The 14,903-nt window shown below is 53.4% G+C and overlaps 5 protein-coding genes across 5 annotated transcripts; 1 reads left to right on the forward strand and 4 right to left on the reverse strand.

Annotated features, from left to right (window-relative positions):
* Positions 1-103: 103 nt before the first annotated feature.
* On the reverse strand, positions 104-2,518 carry PFLUO_LOCUS9129 (uncharacterized protein; the record flags this gene model as incomplete). The annotated part of the gene is made up of 1 exon (XM_073786925.1): positions 104-2,518. The coding sequence occupies one exon, from the start codon at positions 2,516-2,518 to the stop codon at positions 104-106; it is 2,415 nt and encodes an 804-aa protein (XP_073643131.1).
* Positions 2,519-3,148: 630 nt separating this feature from the next.
* PFLUO_LOCUS9130 (uncharacterized protein) lies at positions 3,149-4,965 on the forward strand (the record flags this gene model as incomplete). Its single annotated transcript, XM_073786926.1, has 4 exons — positions 3,149-3,359; positions 3,418-3,825; positions 3,880-4,722; positions 4,781-4,965. 4 exons carry the CDS (start codon positions 3,149-3,151, stop codon positions 4,963-4,965), a joined length of 1,647 nt encoding a protein of 548 aa, XP_073643132.1.
* A 149-nt stretch (positions 4,966-5,114) lies between these two features.
* Positions 5,115-5,732, reverse strand: PFLUO_LOCUS9131 (uncharacterized protein; the record flags this gene model as incomplete). The annotated part of the gene is made up of 1 exon (XM_073786927.1): positions 5,115-5,732. One exon carries the CDS (start codon positions 5,730-5,732, stop codon positions 5,115-5,117), a length of 618 nt encoding a protein of 205 aa, XP_073643133.1.
* Positions 5,733-6,881: 1,149 nt separating this feature from the next.
* Positions 6,882-9,587, reverse strand: PFLUO_LOCUS9132 (Vacuolar inheritance and morphology protein; the record flags this gene model as incomplete). Its single annotated transcript, XM_073786928.1, has 1 exon — positions 6,882-9,587. The coding sequence occupies one exon, from the start codon at positions 9,585-9,587 to the stop codon at positions 6,882-6,884; it is 2,706 nt and encodes a 901-aa protein (XP_073643134.1).
* A 1,727-nt stretch (positions 9,588-11,314) lies between these two features.
* PFLUO_LOCUS9133 (CorA metal ion transporter) lies at positions 11,315-14,153 on the reverse strand (the record flags this gene model as incomplete). The annotated part of the gene is made up of 4 exons (XM_073786929.1): positions 11,315-11,385; positions 11,474-11,676; positions 11,733-13,721; positions 13,810-14,153. 4 exons carry the CDS (start codon positions 14,151-14,153, stop codon positions 11,315-11,317), a joined length of 2,607 nt encoding a protein of 868 aa, XP_073643135.1.
* Positions 14,154-14,903: the final 750 nt, after the last annotated feature.

Below are 14,903 nucleotides of genomic sequence, written 5' to 3' on the forward strand. Positions count from 1 at the left end.
TTTTGTGTTGCTGATCTTACCTATTTCTCACACTCTCATTTCAACCGCTCTATATAATTGCCCGCGATTTCCAATGTCTTTTTCGTCCTGAGTATCTCCATATCTATTCAAACGCTTCGACCTGGACCGCCTCCCGCCCAATAACAGCATACCCACTCTCGCCGCGGGTCACATCAACAAAAGACCCCTGTCCGTCGCCACAAGACCAAGCACAGTCACGTTGGCCATAGATCTCAACTTTCTCAACGGTACCCACCTGGTTGAAGGTACGCTTGCGATCAGAAGCCCAGCACAGCATCGCGCCCGCCTTGACAAAGACGTAAATGCGGTCCAGAGGAGCCAAGTCAAAGTCGACCCACTCGCCGCGGCTGACGAGCTTCTTCTTATCCCAAAAGCCGTACCAGGTGCCGGCAGGAAGGTAAATAGCGTGCTTGCTGGCCTCGGCCTGAGGCTGCAGGGTCGGGGCGATCATCAAATCTGACCCGAACATGTACTGACCTTCAATGCCCCAGACGTTGCGGTCTTCTGGGTACTCGAGCACAAGACCGCGGACCACGGGCAGACCGGTCTTGGTGCTAAACTGGGCTTGCTCAATAATATAAGGCAGCATGCGGTATCGCTGGCGCATGAAGGTGCCCACGATCTCAACAGCCTGCTCGCCGAAGAACCAAGGCTCGCGGCCGTTCTCGTCACCAGCGCCGTGAGAGCGGACGTGACTGCTGAAGACAGCCAGTTGAGCCCAACGAATGTACAGCTCGGGAGTCGGCTTGCCTATGAAGCCGCCCAGGTCGTGGCTAAAGAAAGCAAAGCCACTCAGCCCGATCGACAGGGTCGCCCGCAGACTACCCTGCAGCGCGGACCAGGAGCACTGAGAGTCGCCGCCCCAATGAACAGGGTAACGCTGACTGCCTGCGGTGCCGCCCCGGGCCCACTGAGCAGTGTCGGTGCTGATCTTCATCACATGTTTGCGCACGGTGGCGTTGTAGACCAGACTATAGAGGTTGTTGAAGCGACGTCCATCAATGTTAAGGTAGGAAACTTCGGCGGGGATGCAGTCACCAAAATCAGTTTTGATGGCAGATGCGCCCTGCTCGATCAGATGCTCGATCTTCTTGCCGTACCAGTCGGCGGCTTCAGGATTGGTAAAATCGATGACCAGATCGTCGGTCTTCCAGCCGGTCGTATCATTGGGGTAGTAGTGGAAGTCCTTGCTGCGGGTTCCATCGGCCTTGATAGCATGTCCGAGGAAATCTCCCTCGCGAGCGTCTACAAAAAGCGAGTTGTCCTCTCGAGGAGGTACAAAGTTGTACTGCCACAGGGAGGTGCGAATTCCCTGCTCCTTCAGGATCGCCATGTGCTTCTCGGGCTCGGAGAAGCGGTCACCGAACTTGAGATCGGGGTTCCAGTCCTCCTGAAACCAGGCCGTGTCGAGGTGGATCACATCGAAAGGAAGATTAACCTCGTCGGCCTTCTTGACAATCTCGTGGACCACGTCCCAGGTTTGATAAGAGTTGCGGCTCATCCACAGACCGAAAGACCAAATAGGAGGCATGGGCGCAGTACCGGTGAGGTCGCTGGTGTACCTGCGCAAAATTTCCTTGGGAGAATGACCAGCCAGAATGAAGTAGTCCATATGCTTCTCCTCGGTGCAGAAGCCAATGCTACCAGCCTCGCTCATGCCTATATCCCATTCGCTCCGGGCTATTGAATTCAAGAAGCAGCCGTATCCGTTTGTACTCCAGAAGAAGGGAACATTGATGTATGTGCGAGTGTTGCTAGTGCCAATAGCGTCGTGGTTGACAAAGTCTACAGGGCGGCCGCGCCGCTCTACACTGTCGAAGCGCTCACCGAGACCGAAGACACGCTCCTGCGGATCAAGGGTGAATGATTCGAAGACAGCCTCGCGACCTTGGTGGGAGGCAATCGAGCAAGGAATAATATCGCTAGTGAACAGATCGCTGAGACGCTGCTTCCAAAAGGGGGTAGCTGCGCCTGGCAGGTATCCAAGCAGGCGGAATGGGCTCGACTGCACGATCACACGGACGCTGGATGTACATAGCTCGAGATTGCCGTTACTGGCGCTCAGGGAGAAAGTTGAAGGGACGATCTTGGGGATATTCGACAGCATGCGTGCCTCGGGAGGAGGGAAAGCCGGGTCATCGGTCAAGGTATCCAGAGTGCTCTGCTGGCCAGCATAGCGCACACGGAAAATGTGATCAGTTACAAAGAAAACCTCGTAGACGAGCTCGCCGAAGGAGTTTTCTTCCTTGATGAACTGGTGCATCACCGAGTCGTGGGTCTGAGCGGTGCGGTGCGTCTGGTGCACAGTGCGCACCTTCAGACGCAGCACGTTGTCCGAGAAGCTGTGCTCCAGGACTTTGTCGGCCCACATGAACTGGACATTCTCACCATCACGAAAGAAGTTTGGACCAGCTGCGCGCTGAGTGGCCTCCGTAGTCGGGTTGGGTTTGACGGTGCTGCCAGAGGCACGCTGGGGAAATGTGCGGTCGTCCTCCATGGCGTATGAGCTAGCTCGTGAGCCTTGAATGAGAGTAGTTTCACGCAGTTGCTCTGGTCAACAGAACATAGAAAGAATTGTTTTATAACCGGAGCTTTGAGCTCCCCTACAATTGCACATAGACTTTTGAAATTGACCCCATCGCCAAAGTCATCGATCGTCGGCGCTCTTCACTGCATTTGGAAGTCTAAATCCACGGCACACATCCAACGCGGAATGATAAAACCTTCCTGAAGCAGCATAAGAAAGCGAAAAGCAGACTAGTATGGGGCAAGCGCCGGAGAATGCGCATGGAGCCGATCGAAGCGATATTAACAGAGAAATCGGGGTAAACCCCACACCAAACCGAGCAATCGGACCGTCGGGTCAACGTTGGCGTCTAGCGGCTGGTCCCGCGCTTTCCATTTTGGATACGGAGCAACAGTTTAGCTCCTCACAGCCCCGGATTTTCTTCGGGACGTCTCAGCGTAGTCCGAGGGACCTTGACTGTGGCGTTAGTGAGTACCTTATTTGGTGTTGACTGGTAGCCGCCATTTCAACGTATATACTTAGGAAGCAGGCCAATGCGAATATTAACATGGAACTAATAATAACGCTACCCTCCCTGAGGTTTATCTAACACTGAATATCATGGAAACTGAGTGTAAGGCAGCGACTGCTGAGCAACACAATCCCGATACCCAGCATATCGAAGACCTCTTCCGCCCTCAAATCACCGAGGGCAACAAGGAGAAGCAGGTTGCCTCAGTCAGCTTCCAGAATGCACTAGCTCAGGAGCAGCTAAATCCGTGGTGTCGGAGCTCTTTTGCTCTCTACGGGGTCATTGTCGTCACTACGCTGAGTATGTGTTGCTTTCTGGTGTAGCGAAAAGAATGATACTGACGTCGTGATTCACTTAGACTGTTGCATGAATGGGTTCGACGGTACACTCATGAGCAGCATAAATGCCATGCCCTACTTCCACAGCCACTTCGGTACAGCCATGGAAGGTAGTGGCACGGGTCTGTTGTTCTCCATCTACTCCTTCGGAAACTTGGTCGGCGCAGCCTTTGCAGGCCCCCTTTCTGATCTTTTTGGGCGTCGCATCGGCATGTTCACTGGATCTCTTTTCATAGTTCTTGGTGCTATCCTTGAAGCAGTTGCCAGTGATGTAAAGCTTTTCATGGGTGGCCGGTTCTTGATCGGTCTGGGAGTCAGTCTAACCAATGCGGCGGCCCCTGTTTACCTGGTCGAAGTTGCCTTTCCGCAATGGCGTGGTCTCTTTGGTGGCCTGTATAATGTTTGTGGATATTACATTGGAGCTATTGGTGTCTCGAGTCCACCTTACAGTTGAAGTATCCTTAACTAATATGTGTCAATAGTGTGCACCTGGACGTCTTATGGAACTGGTTTCCTTGCGTCCAACTGGTCTTGGAGGGCTCCAGTCATCGTTCAGACTGTTCCGTCCTTGATCATTATCTCCACGGTTTTTTTACTCCCCGAGAGTCCTCGTTGGCTGTGGGCGGCAGGAAAGCAAGAACAGGCCCGCAAGATGCTCGTCAAGTACCACGGCAGTGGCAAGGAAGATTCGCCTCTTGTCAACTGGGAGTGTGCTCAAATTGAGGAGGACTACCACTTCGAAATTGAGACGGGTGGCCGCCGTTGGTGGGACTTCAAAGCGCTGTTCGACACGAAGGCCAACATTTATCGACTTTGGCTGATCTTCCTAGTCTCGGTCTTCTCCCAGTTCATCGGTGGCTCCGTTATTAGTTATTTCATGCCGGTCATGCTGGAGAACGCCGGAATCACCAGCCCAAGCCAGCAGCTGCTTATGAATGCCATCAACACGGTCCTATCTTTCATCAGTGGTCTCATTGGAACCCTCTTTGTTGACCGGTGGGGTCGTCGCCAGATGTTCCTGTGGGGAACGTTCATCACTGGCCTCATCTACATCCCCATAAATGTTCTTGCATCTTTCCCCTTGCCTGACATTACCCAGAGTATGGGATACGGCTTCATCGCCTGTCTCTTCCTCTACGGCATTGTCTTCGCCTTTACCTGGTCCACGCTGCAGGCCTTGTACCCCGCAGAGATCCTTCCCAACAACGTCCGTGCAAAGGGCATGGCTTTCCAGGGCGTCATCAGCGCTGCTGCTAACTTTGTGAATTTCTACGCGACGCCGACTGCCCTGAAGAGCATTGGTTGGAAGATGTACACAATTTTTTGTTAGTCTATGATATATCCTCTGACCGAGCTAATATTGTGACTGACTCTGCGTCACAGTGGTATTTCACTTCATCGAATTCACCCTCATGTTTTTCACCCTCCCCGAGACCAAGGGTCGCTCCATCGAAGAGATCACCCACATCTTTCACAGCTCCAACCCCGTTAAGGAATCACTACGAAAGACGACTATTACGGTATACGAGAAGGACGGTGTCAAGGAAGTTGCTGCCGATATGTCTTAACGTGCTTATGCTTTGTGCATGGGACAGAACGAGAAGAAAAACGTCGTTCGACATATATAAAGAGTTTGGACCCCCAGTCCGAAATTGAGAGCTCCACTACTTCTTAACACATCAATGTGGCACCGGTTTCCGGAAGTAGTACTATATAATCAAAGCCCCCGGCTTTTCGCTTCCGCCCACTCATGCTCCAAAATCCCCATGGAAATCCGATCCCACCACCGCCCCTCTTTCCACAAGGACTCTCTTTGTCTTCCCTCAGCCACAAAACCGAGCCTTTCGTATATCTTCCGCGCCCGCTCGTTCCATTCGAACACTCCCAGTTCAACACGATGTAGCCCGGCAGTCAAGAAACACCAATCCAGTAGCCATGAGACAGCCTCCGGCCCATATCCGTTTCCCTGGTGCTCCGGTACAATAGAAATTGCAAAATTGGTTGATCGATTTTGGATGAAAGAAGCCTTTGGAGCTCTGACCACTATCACCCCGATGGGCTTGGGTTCTTTCGGAGATGGGTCGTGGCCGGAGAGATCATCAGACTGAAACTCGGGAATTTTGCAGATAAAAACAGACAAAAGAGCTTGGGGCTTAATGTCTTTGAGAATCTGTTTCGTTTCCGCGGTGCTGAGAGGTCGTTGCAGAGAGGTTTCCGTCATGGAAGAAACTTGCGGGTCGTTATAGAGCTCGTGGAAGAAAGCTTCGTCTGCTGGGTTGTCCTCCTCTACAGCCCGGTAGAGAAGACGCTTGGAGCGAAAGGGTTCGTAATTCATTGATTTGCTGCTTGACACTATGTAGATGTGTCAGGTCCATGGGGGATCAAGGTTGAGACTTTGAGCTCCTTGATAGAACAGCAGTGCTTCTGCTTGAGTAGCGGCCCCCAGGCAGCTACTTAGCCCTACAAAGTTGCCTGTATAAGGAGATAAGGGCTGGAATTTCTTACTCCTTTCAAATCTAGTTAGAGCACTAATAACTGTGCTGCCTTCCGGGGAGGTAAAGAAGCTAGGCGCAGCCAAGCTTGGGGTGAAGATCAGAATGCGTTGCGAACGTGATGTTGTTATCCATATAATACCTTCGGCTCAACAACAATCCGTCAGTGATGAGGTAGGATGTGCACTATTGACAAAGTTGGCTAAGGTCAAGCCAATTAAATAGCCTTCAAAACGTGTCCGGATTTCCACACTAGGGCGGATATGAAGAGTCACGAGCCCATTTCGGGTATAGTGTGGCTCCGTAGCCGGCCAAATATCAATACTGTCAATAACCGGTGATCTTGCTGCACGCGACATTGCACGACTACCATGATTTTGATACAATTTCTAACTGAACACTCCCAGAGAAGCCGTGTCCAATTGTCATCTTCGCCTAGAACAGCTAGCTAATCATGGGATGGATGGAAGATTACCTCCGCTCAAGACGGTATACATAGAGGCACATAGAGACGGAGGCGAAGTAGGAGAGGTAAAAGAGACAGTATAGGTACAGGGTGGGTGACGCAATGCATCAGGAGAAAAGGAAAGCCAGTGAGACAGGCAGACACTGCCACCGTCAAAAACGAGCGGCGAGTTCATGAGGACCACCAAAGAAGGAAAAGGGTAAGGTTGGAGAAGAACCAACGTGGTTAAAAGATCAAAGGCCAAGAGACCCAAGGTAAACCAACAGATAATCAAAACACCAGAGAAGTTCGCAAATGGGTATACAGCGGATAAACCTTCGAGCCATGAGGTAAAGAGGAAAAGGAAAAGGAATCTCAGCGCCTACCCAACTGGGGAAGAGGCGCTAGAAAGGACTGTTGGTTTTGTGTGTTCGTCTCAGTACATTCAGAAAAATAGTGTAAGGAAAATAGAGGCTGTCGTGAGTCAATGAAGATGAAAAGAGAAATTCAATCTATCGCTAATGTGTTCAAGTTCGGGTGGAGGGTTTCATGCGGTGAATGGCCGTGAGGATACGCCGCCTTCCTTCCTTGGAATGAAACGGCCAGCATCCGAGGCCAAAAGGCGAACAGGCAGTAGGTTTCTGGGTGAGGAGATGCGCGCGGTGGAATTATCCGGGGTATCGTGGTCCTCGTCATCCGGGACAACTTTGACGCTACCACTGACGGATGCGGAATGGAAGCGAGAGCTGAGCGGGAGCTGGTACTTCACCACGCCGCGGACGATCAGCTCAAAGGGGTGTTGGAGGACGCGCTCCCAGCGCTCTGTGCCGCCTTCTTCGGTCTTGTTGCCGGGTCGGGCGAGACGGATTTGGCCCTTGGAATTGGAGACCAGGTGGTTCCAGGGGGATGCCTCGAAGGATAGGGGCGAGTCGAAGTGGAATACGCGGCCGAGCAACATTGTCTGTGGGTCCCCACTGGGATCGGCGATGGGATCGGTGCCTCTGTCAACGCCGCCGTCGGTATGTGATGCACCGGACATGGCGTCCTTCACACAGTCCATGTTACCCAGACAGCGCACCATCTGTGATAATTTCCAGCGGCGTCGACTTTGTTCCACGCGCGGGAAGTGGTCGAGTGCGCCATCTGAACCATGCTCCCGCCAGAGCTTGTCTGTCCCGACATATCGGCTCTTGGCAAAGATGTTAAAGTCGGTGTCGTCAATCGTCACAGGGAAAAGATTCGGATTCGCTGCTTGGACATTGAGGTCCAGCATGATCTCCTGTTCCGTGGCGAGCACGTTCTGGACGGCAATGATTTCAACATCAAGTAGGGACCTGGTGGCCGCAACAATGAATGAGGCAGCACCACCGGCGACAATCAACATCAACAAGATGATGATCACACATGAGCTATATCGTGACAGATATCCGTGTTGTCGCTGCGCCATGTACTCCATTTGGCGCGCACTGGCGCTATTCGGCCGTCGGCCACGGCTGCGAATGGCGCGTGGTGTGCCCACCAAGGGTGTGCGTTCATCGTCCGCCCCCTCTGCATCGAAGTCATATCCATAGATTTCGCCCGCCTTCTTGGAGCTATTGATGCTCTTGTAGTTGGGCGAAGCGCGATTATTGCTGTGCCTCGCGTGCCGGTATCCACCTCCAATAAAATGCCGCGGAGACTTGACATGAGACTGAGCCTGGGGGAAAGGCGAGTCGCCGTCAAAAAGGGACGGATGCACTGCATTGCGATTGTGACGGCCAATATTATGTCGCGGAGTGAGCGTCCCGCTTGCGTCAACCCTCGAGGGGTTTCGGTTTCCATCGGCCTCGGCAGCTTCACCATCCACGCTGCTGTTGTAGGTGTTGTTCGTGAATTTCATGCTACGCTTGCCTGTCACACTGTGGGCGCCATCGCGGATGGCCCCACGTGCACGACCAGCCAGTTGATCCACTTGACTCGCCATGGAGGTGGCGCTAGGCGTGCGGGAATGGTACCGGTTTTGTCGAGGGGGGTAGGGATCGGGTGGGTTAGATTCATAGACAAAGGTCTCGTCAGAGTCGGAGGCATCAGCCTCATCCACCGCACTGGCAACTTTGGCTTCGAAGACATCTGCCTTGCTTGACAGCGGGCCGCTCGTCAAGTTATTTTGTCGACGATTGTTCTTCTTTTTGTCTTTGCGAGGCCGGATCGTCTCAGTTGATGGTTTCATGCGCAGAGAACCTTGATCCGATCGACCGGCATTGCCTCGTTCACCGGACGGGACTCCCAAGGACACTTGAGGTATTGAGCTGACCGTCTCTGTTTCGACGATCATATTGCGGACCGAGCCATCAGCGGGCTTCCCACGAGCGCCAGCGCTAAGCGAGGTGGAAGACCGTTGCGGCATTATAGTCCCCGATGTTTTCGCGGGGCCTGAAGGACGACATTGTGGATCTTCCTCCTTTGTCCCCGAGCTGCGGTTGCCACCACTATCGCTGCCGCTTTCTGCGCCCTGCTTTGAGGCTCGCGGGGTCGCATCTTCATCGATCTTGTGCAACCGAGACTCTACCGGGGTTGCCGGCTTGACGGAGGTATCACTGGACGGAGTGGACGGATTACTCGTCATCTCCTGAACCGTTTCCAGGGAGGATCCTTGCCCACTGACGCCCCTTGTAACCGCCCGGGGTGTGCTGCGGTCCGTCTTGGAACCATGCTCCTCTGACGGCGGCAGCGTGGACCGTTTGTGTGAGGTATTCGGGAGATTGGGATCTTGATCCGGGCGACGGCTTCCAGCCCATGATGGCATGTTGGAATTTTCGGGAACATTGGCTGATGGTTCGGTAGTGGATGAGGGAGAAAGGACGGGGGTGTTGCCCAGCTGGGCCTGTGTCGGGGATGGTGTCGTTCGGCCTGATGTCTGACTAGTGGTCGACCGGGTGGGACTGCTGCGATCTTGACTCTGACTGCCTTTGCGTGTTTGAGAGGGCACTCGGCTGGCCGTGGGAGAATGTGCAGTACGAGATCGAACGGGTGAGTTTTCGCGTGAGGAAACGGCGGAGTTGGAGGCAGACGCCGGGTCAGAGGAGGTCCGCAAACTGGGTGTGAGTTTTGGCACTTGGGACATGGCCTGAGGCTGGGATTTAACAGCGGCCGGCCGCAGCGGTTCCTTCATGTCACCATCGGCGCTCGACCGGTGCGCCGGGTCCGACTCTTCATCCTTGTTCCCGTCGGAGGCGCCGTTCAGGTAGGGCGGCCTCTCAGACTCCGCAGCCATGGTCGCTATCGAGTCAGAATTGGCCTGACACGATGTGTACACAAGTCAGGGGACCCGAGAGGATGCCAGCAAGTTGGGCAGCGACGCGGGGCCTAAAAAGGGAGGATCCTGAAGATGCAAGGTGTCACACTAGGCAAGCAGATCCAACGATGTGTGAGATGTGTTGCTCTATATTGTGGTTATTGACAACGGAACGATTCGGGAGCGAATGGGATGTGTGTGTCAAGCGATCTGTCGCGCAGATACAAGTCGTTACACCAGTGACGATGCAAAGGAGCGAATAGCCGAAGACCACATGCTGTTGACGGAAAACGGGATCCTGTTCAGAGGCGGAACCGGCTGCAGGCAAGTGGGAACTGGGGTTAGGAGGGAGAGGTAGTTTTTGAGAAGTGGAGTTAATGTTGTTGTCTGTTTAGGCCGGTGGATGCCGAAGGGTCGCGCTGACGGCAGCCGTCACTTGAGCCGTTGCTTTATTTCCTGGGGGGGCCAGGTGCACCAACGTCGCCTAGAACCAGTCTCGGGGGCCGGGGGCTGATCTGGTTGGTAGATGGGGGGGGGACCGCCGATCTGGGTAAGCGTTTGGGCCAAACGATACGAAAACAAGGCCTTAGGGGAGGAAGTGTGGCGTATCTCCGCGAGAACCGAGAGAAGTCGGTGACCACAACCCTCGGTGAAAAGTGGCTGACGGTGTGGAGAGGGTCAGGGCCGGGACCGGGCGACAGCCAATGATCGGAACCCACGTCAGGATAGGGCTTAAACCTGCAGGGGAAGGGTGGAGGACGGTGGTCTAGAAGAGATATGCAAAATCTCGGTGGAGAAGAGGATTGCGAAAGGATGATCGATGATCGGATGGAAAAGAGTTGACGAAAAGAAGGGTGTGCGAGATGGAAGTCCACCAGAGCCAGATCGGTGACAAAGCCATGACGTAAGGGTGGTAATATTACCGGGCTCCGGCAAAGAAATGGACCGTTACGGCTGTCACGGCGTTACCAAGACAATGACCTCATCGGCTGATATTAATCTATTTAATCCAGTTTTGAGGCAGAGAGAGTGTGTTAGGTTGCATTGCTTGATGATTATTGCAAGCCTGTTTTCAGTTCTTTTCTGCCTTTTCGTGTGTTCCTCAATCGGTATGTCTTCACGTGATGATCGTCATGTGACTATTTAGGCCCGAGAACCGGGCATGAAGCCTAGCGCTAGCCCTTAAGTATCTGGGCATGGCAGAAGCTTCTTACAACCTGCAGGCTTTTGGTGGACTGGACGCGCGGCTCGTTAGCACCAGGACCGCTTCGGAAGATTACTATGAGCATTTAGTGCGGCGTCCACCAGAGGTGTGTACCGAGGTAGAGATATATATAGCCCAGAGTCTGCACCCTAATGTATTCTTCTCCTTTTTATTATCCTTTTCATTTTCTTCTAGACCTGATAAGCAGGAATACTATACAAGAGATACAAATTGACATATATGTACATCCAAGAAAATCCAAAGTAAAACCAACGAAGAAGAGCCGAGCCGGGGAAGGAGAACCCTAAAGAAAATAATGCATGGCTGGATATCGTCCAAAATATAACGTCCAACACCGGCAGACATGTATGTTCGAGAAATAACAAGGGCCACCAGCACCGACCGTATTGCTGTTCAAGCCGGGAGAAGCAAGCCACCAAGCAAAAGAAAAAAAAAAGGAAGATAATCACGGACAACCAAGGACCATCGAACCGGCGTCCATCTAGACGATTTTGTAGACGCGTTTGGCGACGAGAAATGAGACAAAGGCGAACACGACCAGGCCAGCGACGACTAGATAAGGTTACCAAGTTAGTATTCTGCTTCTTTTCGAGTATAGAATTTGCGTTTGTTGGGAGGCGTGGAAAAAGGGAAAACATACTACACCAGAACCAATTCAAATTGTCAATTTCCTGACCAGGAACCTTGACGTTCATCCCCCACATGCCACAGATGATATTCATAGGGAGGACAATCGTACCCAGCACAGTGAGCTTGCCCAATACGTCAGCAGTCTTCTCCTGACGCTCATTCATCAAGATATTGATCTGCGCCAGATAGTTCGAATGCGCACGGGAAAGGATCCTGGTAAACCACGGTGAGCTTGACAAATTATTCGAGGCGAGAAGAAGAAAACTTACGTTTCGTAGTGTGCCAGATTGCTTGTCATGGTCATTATATGGTCCTGGATATCGCCCAGGTACAGGCCGATTTCCGACTTGGGCGCCACCTCCCACTGCTCGTTGCAGCGCTTGGCAAACCCTTTGACGACGTCGGCTTTGTTGCTGAGCAGGCGGTACAGACCCATGACTTTCTTGCGACACTCGCCGTAACGGCGAAGCATTTCGCCCGGTTCCATTGGCGGCACCATCTGGTTCGATGAGGCTTCTTTGGTGGAGGGGTGCATCTGCATGATCGAGTCGTCTATCTCATCGACCTCGTCTTCGATGGCCTGGATGAGCGGGCCGAATACATCGGTGATATCGTCAATGAGAGCATAGGAGATCCAGTCAGAGCTCAGAATCAAGTAGTCCATCAGCTGGCGGATGCGTCGGCGCACGTTGGCTGGGTGTGGCGTCTGCGAGAAATGGAAGGAGAGAACACCCTCGCGGAAGACCACAACGTACATGTTGACGGGCTCCAGGTAGTTTTCGCTGTTTGTGTCTTGCTCAAATGTGCGGTAGTTAACAAAGTAGTAGCTGCGGAATAGCTCGACTTTCTCCCGGGCCTCTTGCATCATAATGTCTTCTGCTGTAAGGGCGTGAATGCCAAACGCCTTGGCGATCACGCGCATTTCGGCATCGGTGGGAGATAACACATCCAGCCAGAAGGTCGGTCGAGGGCCATAGCGTTTTGGCTTCGACGGCACTTCCGAGTGCGAAGGCGACACACCCGTGTGTTGCGGAACTCCTTCACTAATAACTGACAAGCGAGGGTTCCCTTTGCTGGCAGCCCCGGGACTGGTGTCCTGAGATGCTCTGTTAGGAGGTGCAACACCACCGTTTTGAGGGTTATCCGGACGATGCGACGCCAATCCTCGTCCGCCGCTGTCTGCGAAATGATTCGAAAGACCATCAGCAGCAGAATGAGAGCCATCCATATCCTCGTCATCAGACGATTCGTCAAGCTCTGGAGGATCGGGGATGAACAATTCCCGAAAACCGCCACCGGGCTGCACCAGTTCAGAGATAGTTTGAGCATGGATGGTGCTCTGAAACTCCTCGTTGAAGTACGTAAATCGATAGGGTGCCTCGTCTTCCTCCCGCCGCCATAACTGATACTGGGGCCGTAATCGGCCCTCGACCAACATTGGCTCACTGATCTTCTTGACACGGAGGTCACCGCCACGGTCTTCTTTCTCCTCGCGGCTCCACTCCTGAAGAACTGACAGGTCCGGCCATTGTCGGTGTCTTCTTCGTCGACGTTCCCCGGTCCCGTCCCGTTGCGTCCTCGGCCCTTCGTCCCCTAGCTCTGAGACTTCTTCATTGGGAAAGCAAACGTCTTCCTCCACAGGCAGTGCGACGGTCCGACGCCGCCGCAACTCCTGGGAAAGGCCCGGAGAACGAGGAGGGGAAGGTTCCGAATATTGTGACGGCGCGCGGCTGCCCTCGACATCGATCAGTGTATCACGTAACCGGCCGTACGAGTCCCTGCGGTTGTCCGATGAGAGGCCCAATGAAAAATCAAAGTCGAGGCCAGTCACCACGGCATCGTCGTAATTCAAATCCGCGCCTGCCTTCGGGGTCCCCGGTATGGACGGGGGGTTATTGACATCATAATCTCGTTCGGCATCCAGGGAAATATTCAAGGGGTTGTTGTCCCGAGGCGAACGATTTGACGATCCAGACTGAACGGACGGTCGTCGGGCACGTCCAGGGAATGGACTAGACCTAGAGTCTGTTCCATAGCGAGTATTAAACGTAGAGGTATGTCCAGACGATGCTCTTTGCATCAGCGGTGTCCGGTCGGTTGTCTCTTCCCCATCACTATCGCCATCCGCATTGCGTTGGTTCCGATCCCCGCCGGGGCTATTGCGATTACCAGATCGAAAGGCGTTCGATAGCAGAGTACCAGGGCGGAAAGATTGTGCGGCGCGACTATCTCGGCGCGGCCTCATCATAGGTTGGTCCCTATATACCCCCCGCGGGAGTTAGCAAATCCAGCAGCAACAGCACGCACGCGACAGCCATAGAGCTCGAGAAACTCGAAAAAACCTACCGATGGTCTAACAGCGCATCACTCTCCAAGCTCGTGGCGCTCAGATTGCTTCCAAATTTGTAGAATTGTGGATTCTCCCTCGAGGTTGGCCGATCGCTTTCCATCTGATTTCCATCGCCCGCACCGGAAGCAGTGCCAGGCCCGTCACGAGATTCTTCGTTGGCAGGAACCAGGAACGATTGCCTTCGATTGCGGCGCTTGCGCTGGCGATTTTTCTTGCGCTTGGAGGCTTTGGTTGATTTTCCTGTTTCGCCAACGGTCGTGGGGGCCTCCAAGCGGGTCTCGTGTGCTGGCTTCGTTTCGGAGGCACTTGCCGGCCCTGGCCGCTGGTCCCGCCCGGCCATTGGACCAGACCCTGTTTTGTTATCGGTGGAAGGTGGAGTGCAGCTGAGCAATGGGCGTTCGGGGGGACTGGTCGGTGAGGCGTGGTGGGAGGAACGAGCTGGTGGTTGTTGGGCCGAAGCTGCGCGGGAAGTTGACGTTGGAGGATCCATGGCCGTGCAGTCGCAGTAAGAGTCAATCAGGACCTAGCCGATCTCAGCATACTCAATCGCCTGAGGAACCAGGGACCCGGGTAGTGCAGAGGGTGATGGCCTATCGCTGAAGCTGGAGAAGCTTGCAGCGCGGGTCCTGGATGACGCGGGTGGCGAGACAAGGTGGAACATCAGGCAAGGCAGGAAGGAAAACTAAGTGGGAATAGTAAATGCCGGTCTTGGCGGAACAAAAGACTAATACTAGATAAACCAGCAACAACGACAAGGTCTAACGGGAGAATGAAAGAATGGAATGGGCGAAACTCGGCTGATCCGGACGTTCCAGCACAGTCCATTGCCCGAAACGGATGGCTGAGGTCAGCGACTAGGCCAACTACAGTGAAGATAGAAGTATAAAAAAGATATCTATTACATTGCTATGCCGGGATTACAGGTCATCACTCATCAGACATCAAGTAAATACAAAAACAACGAAACAACAGAAAAGAAAAAAATATCAAAACTCCCCCCAAAAAATTGAGACGCCGGCACGCCCTATCAGATCGCCATTTAACCAGAGAAACAAACGAGCACAGATGGGAGCAATCATGGTCCAAGTGT

Source organism: Penicillium psychrofluorescens (genome assembly GCF_964197705.1).
Source record: "Penicillium psychrofluorescens genome assembly, chromosome: 6".
Taxonomy (NCBI): Eukaryota; Fungi; Ascomycota; class Eurotiomycetes; order Eurotiales; family Aspergillaceae; genus Penicillium; species Penicillium psychrofluorescens.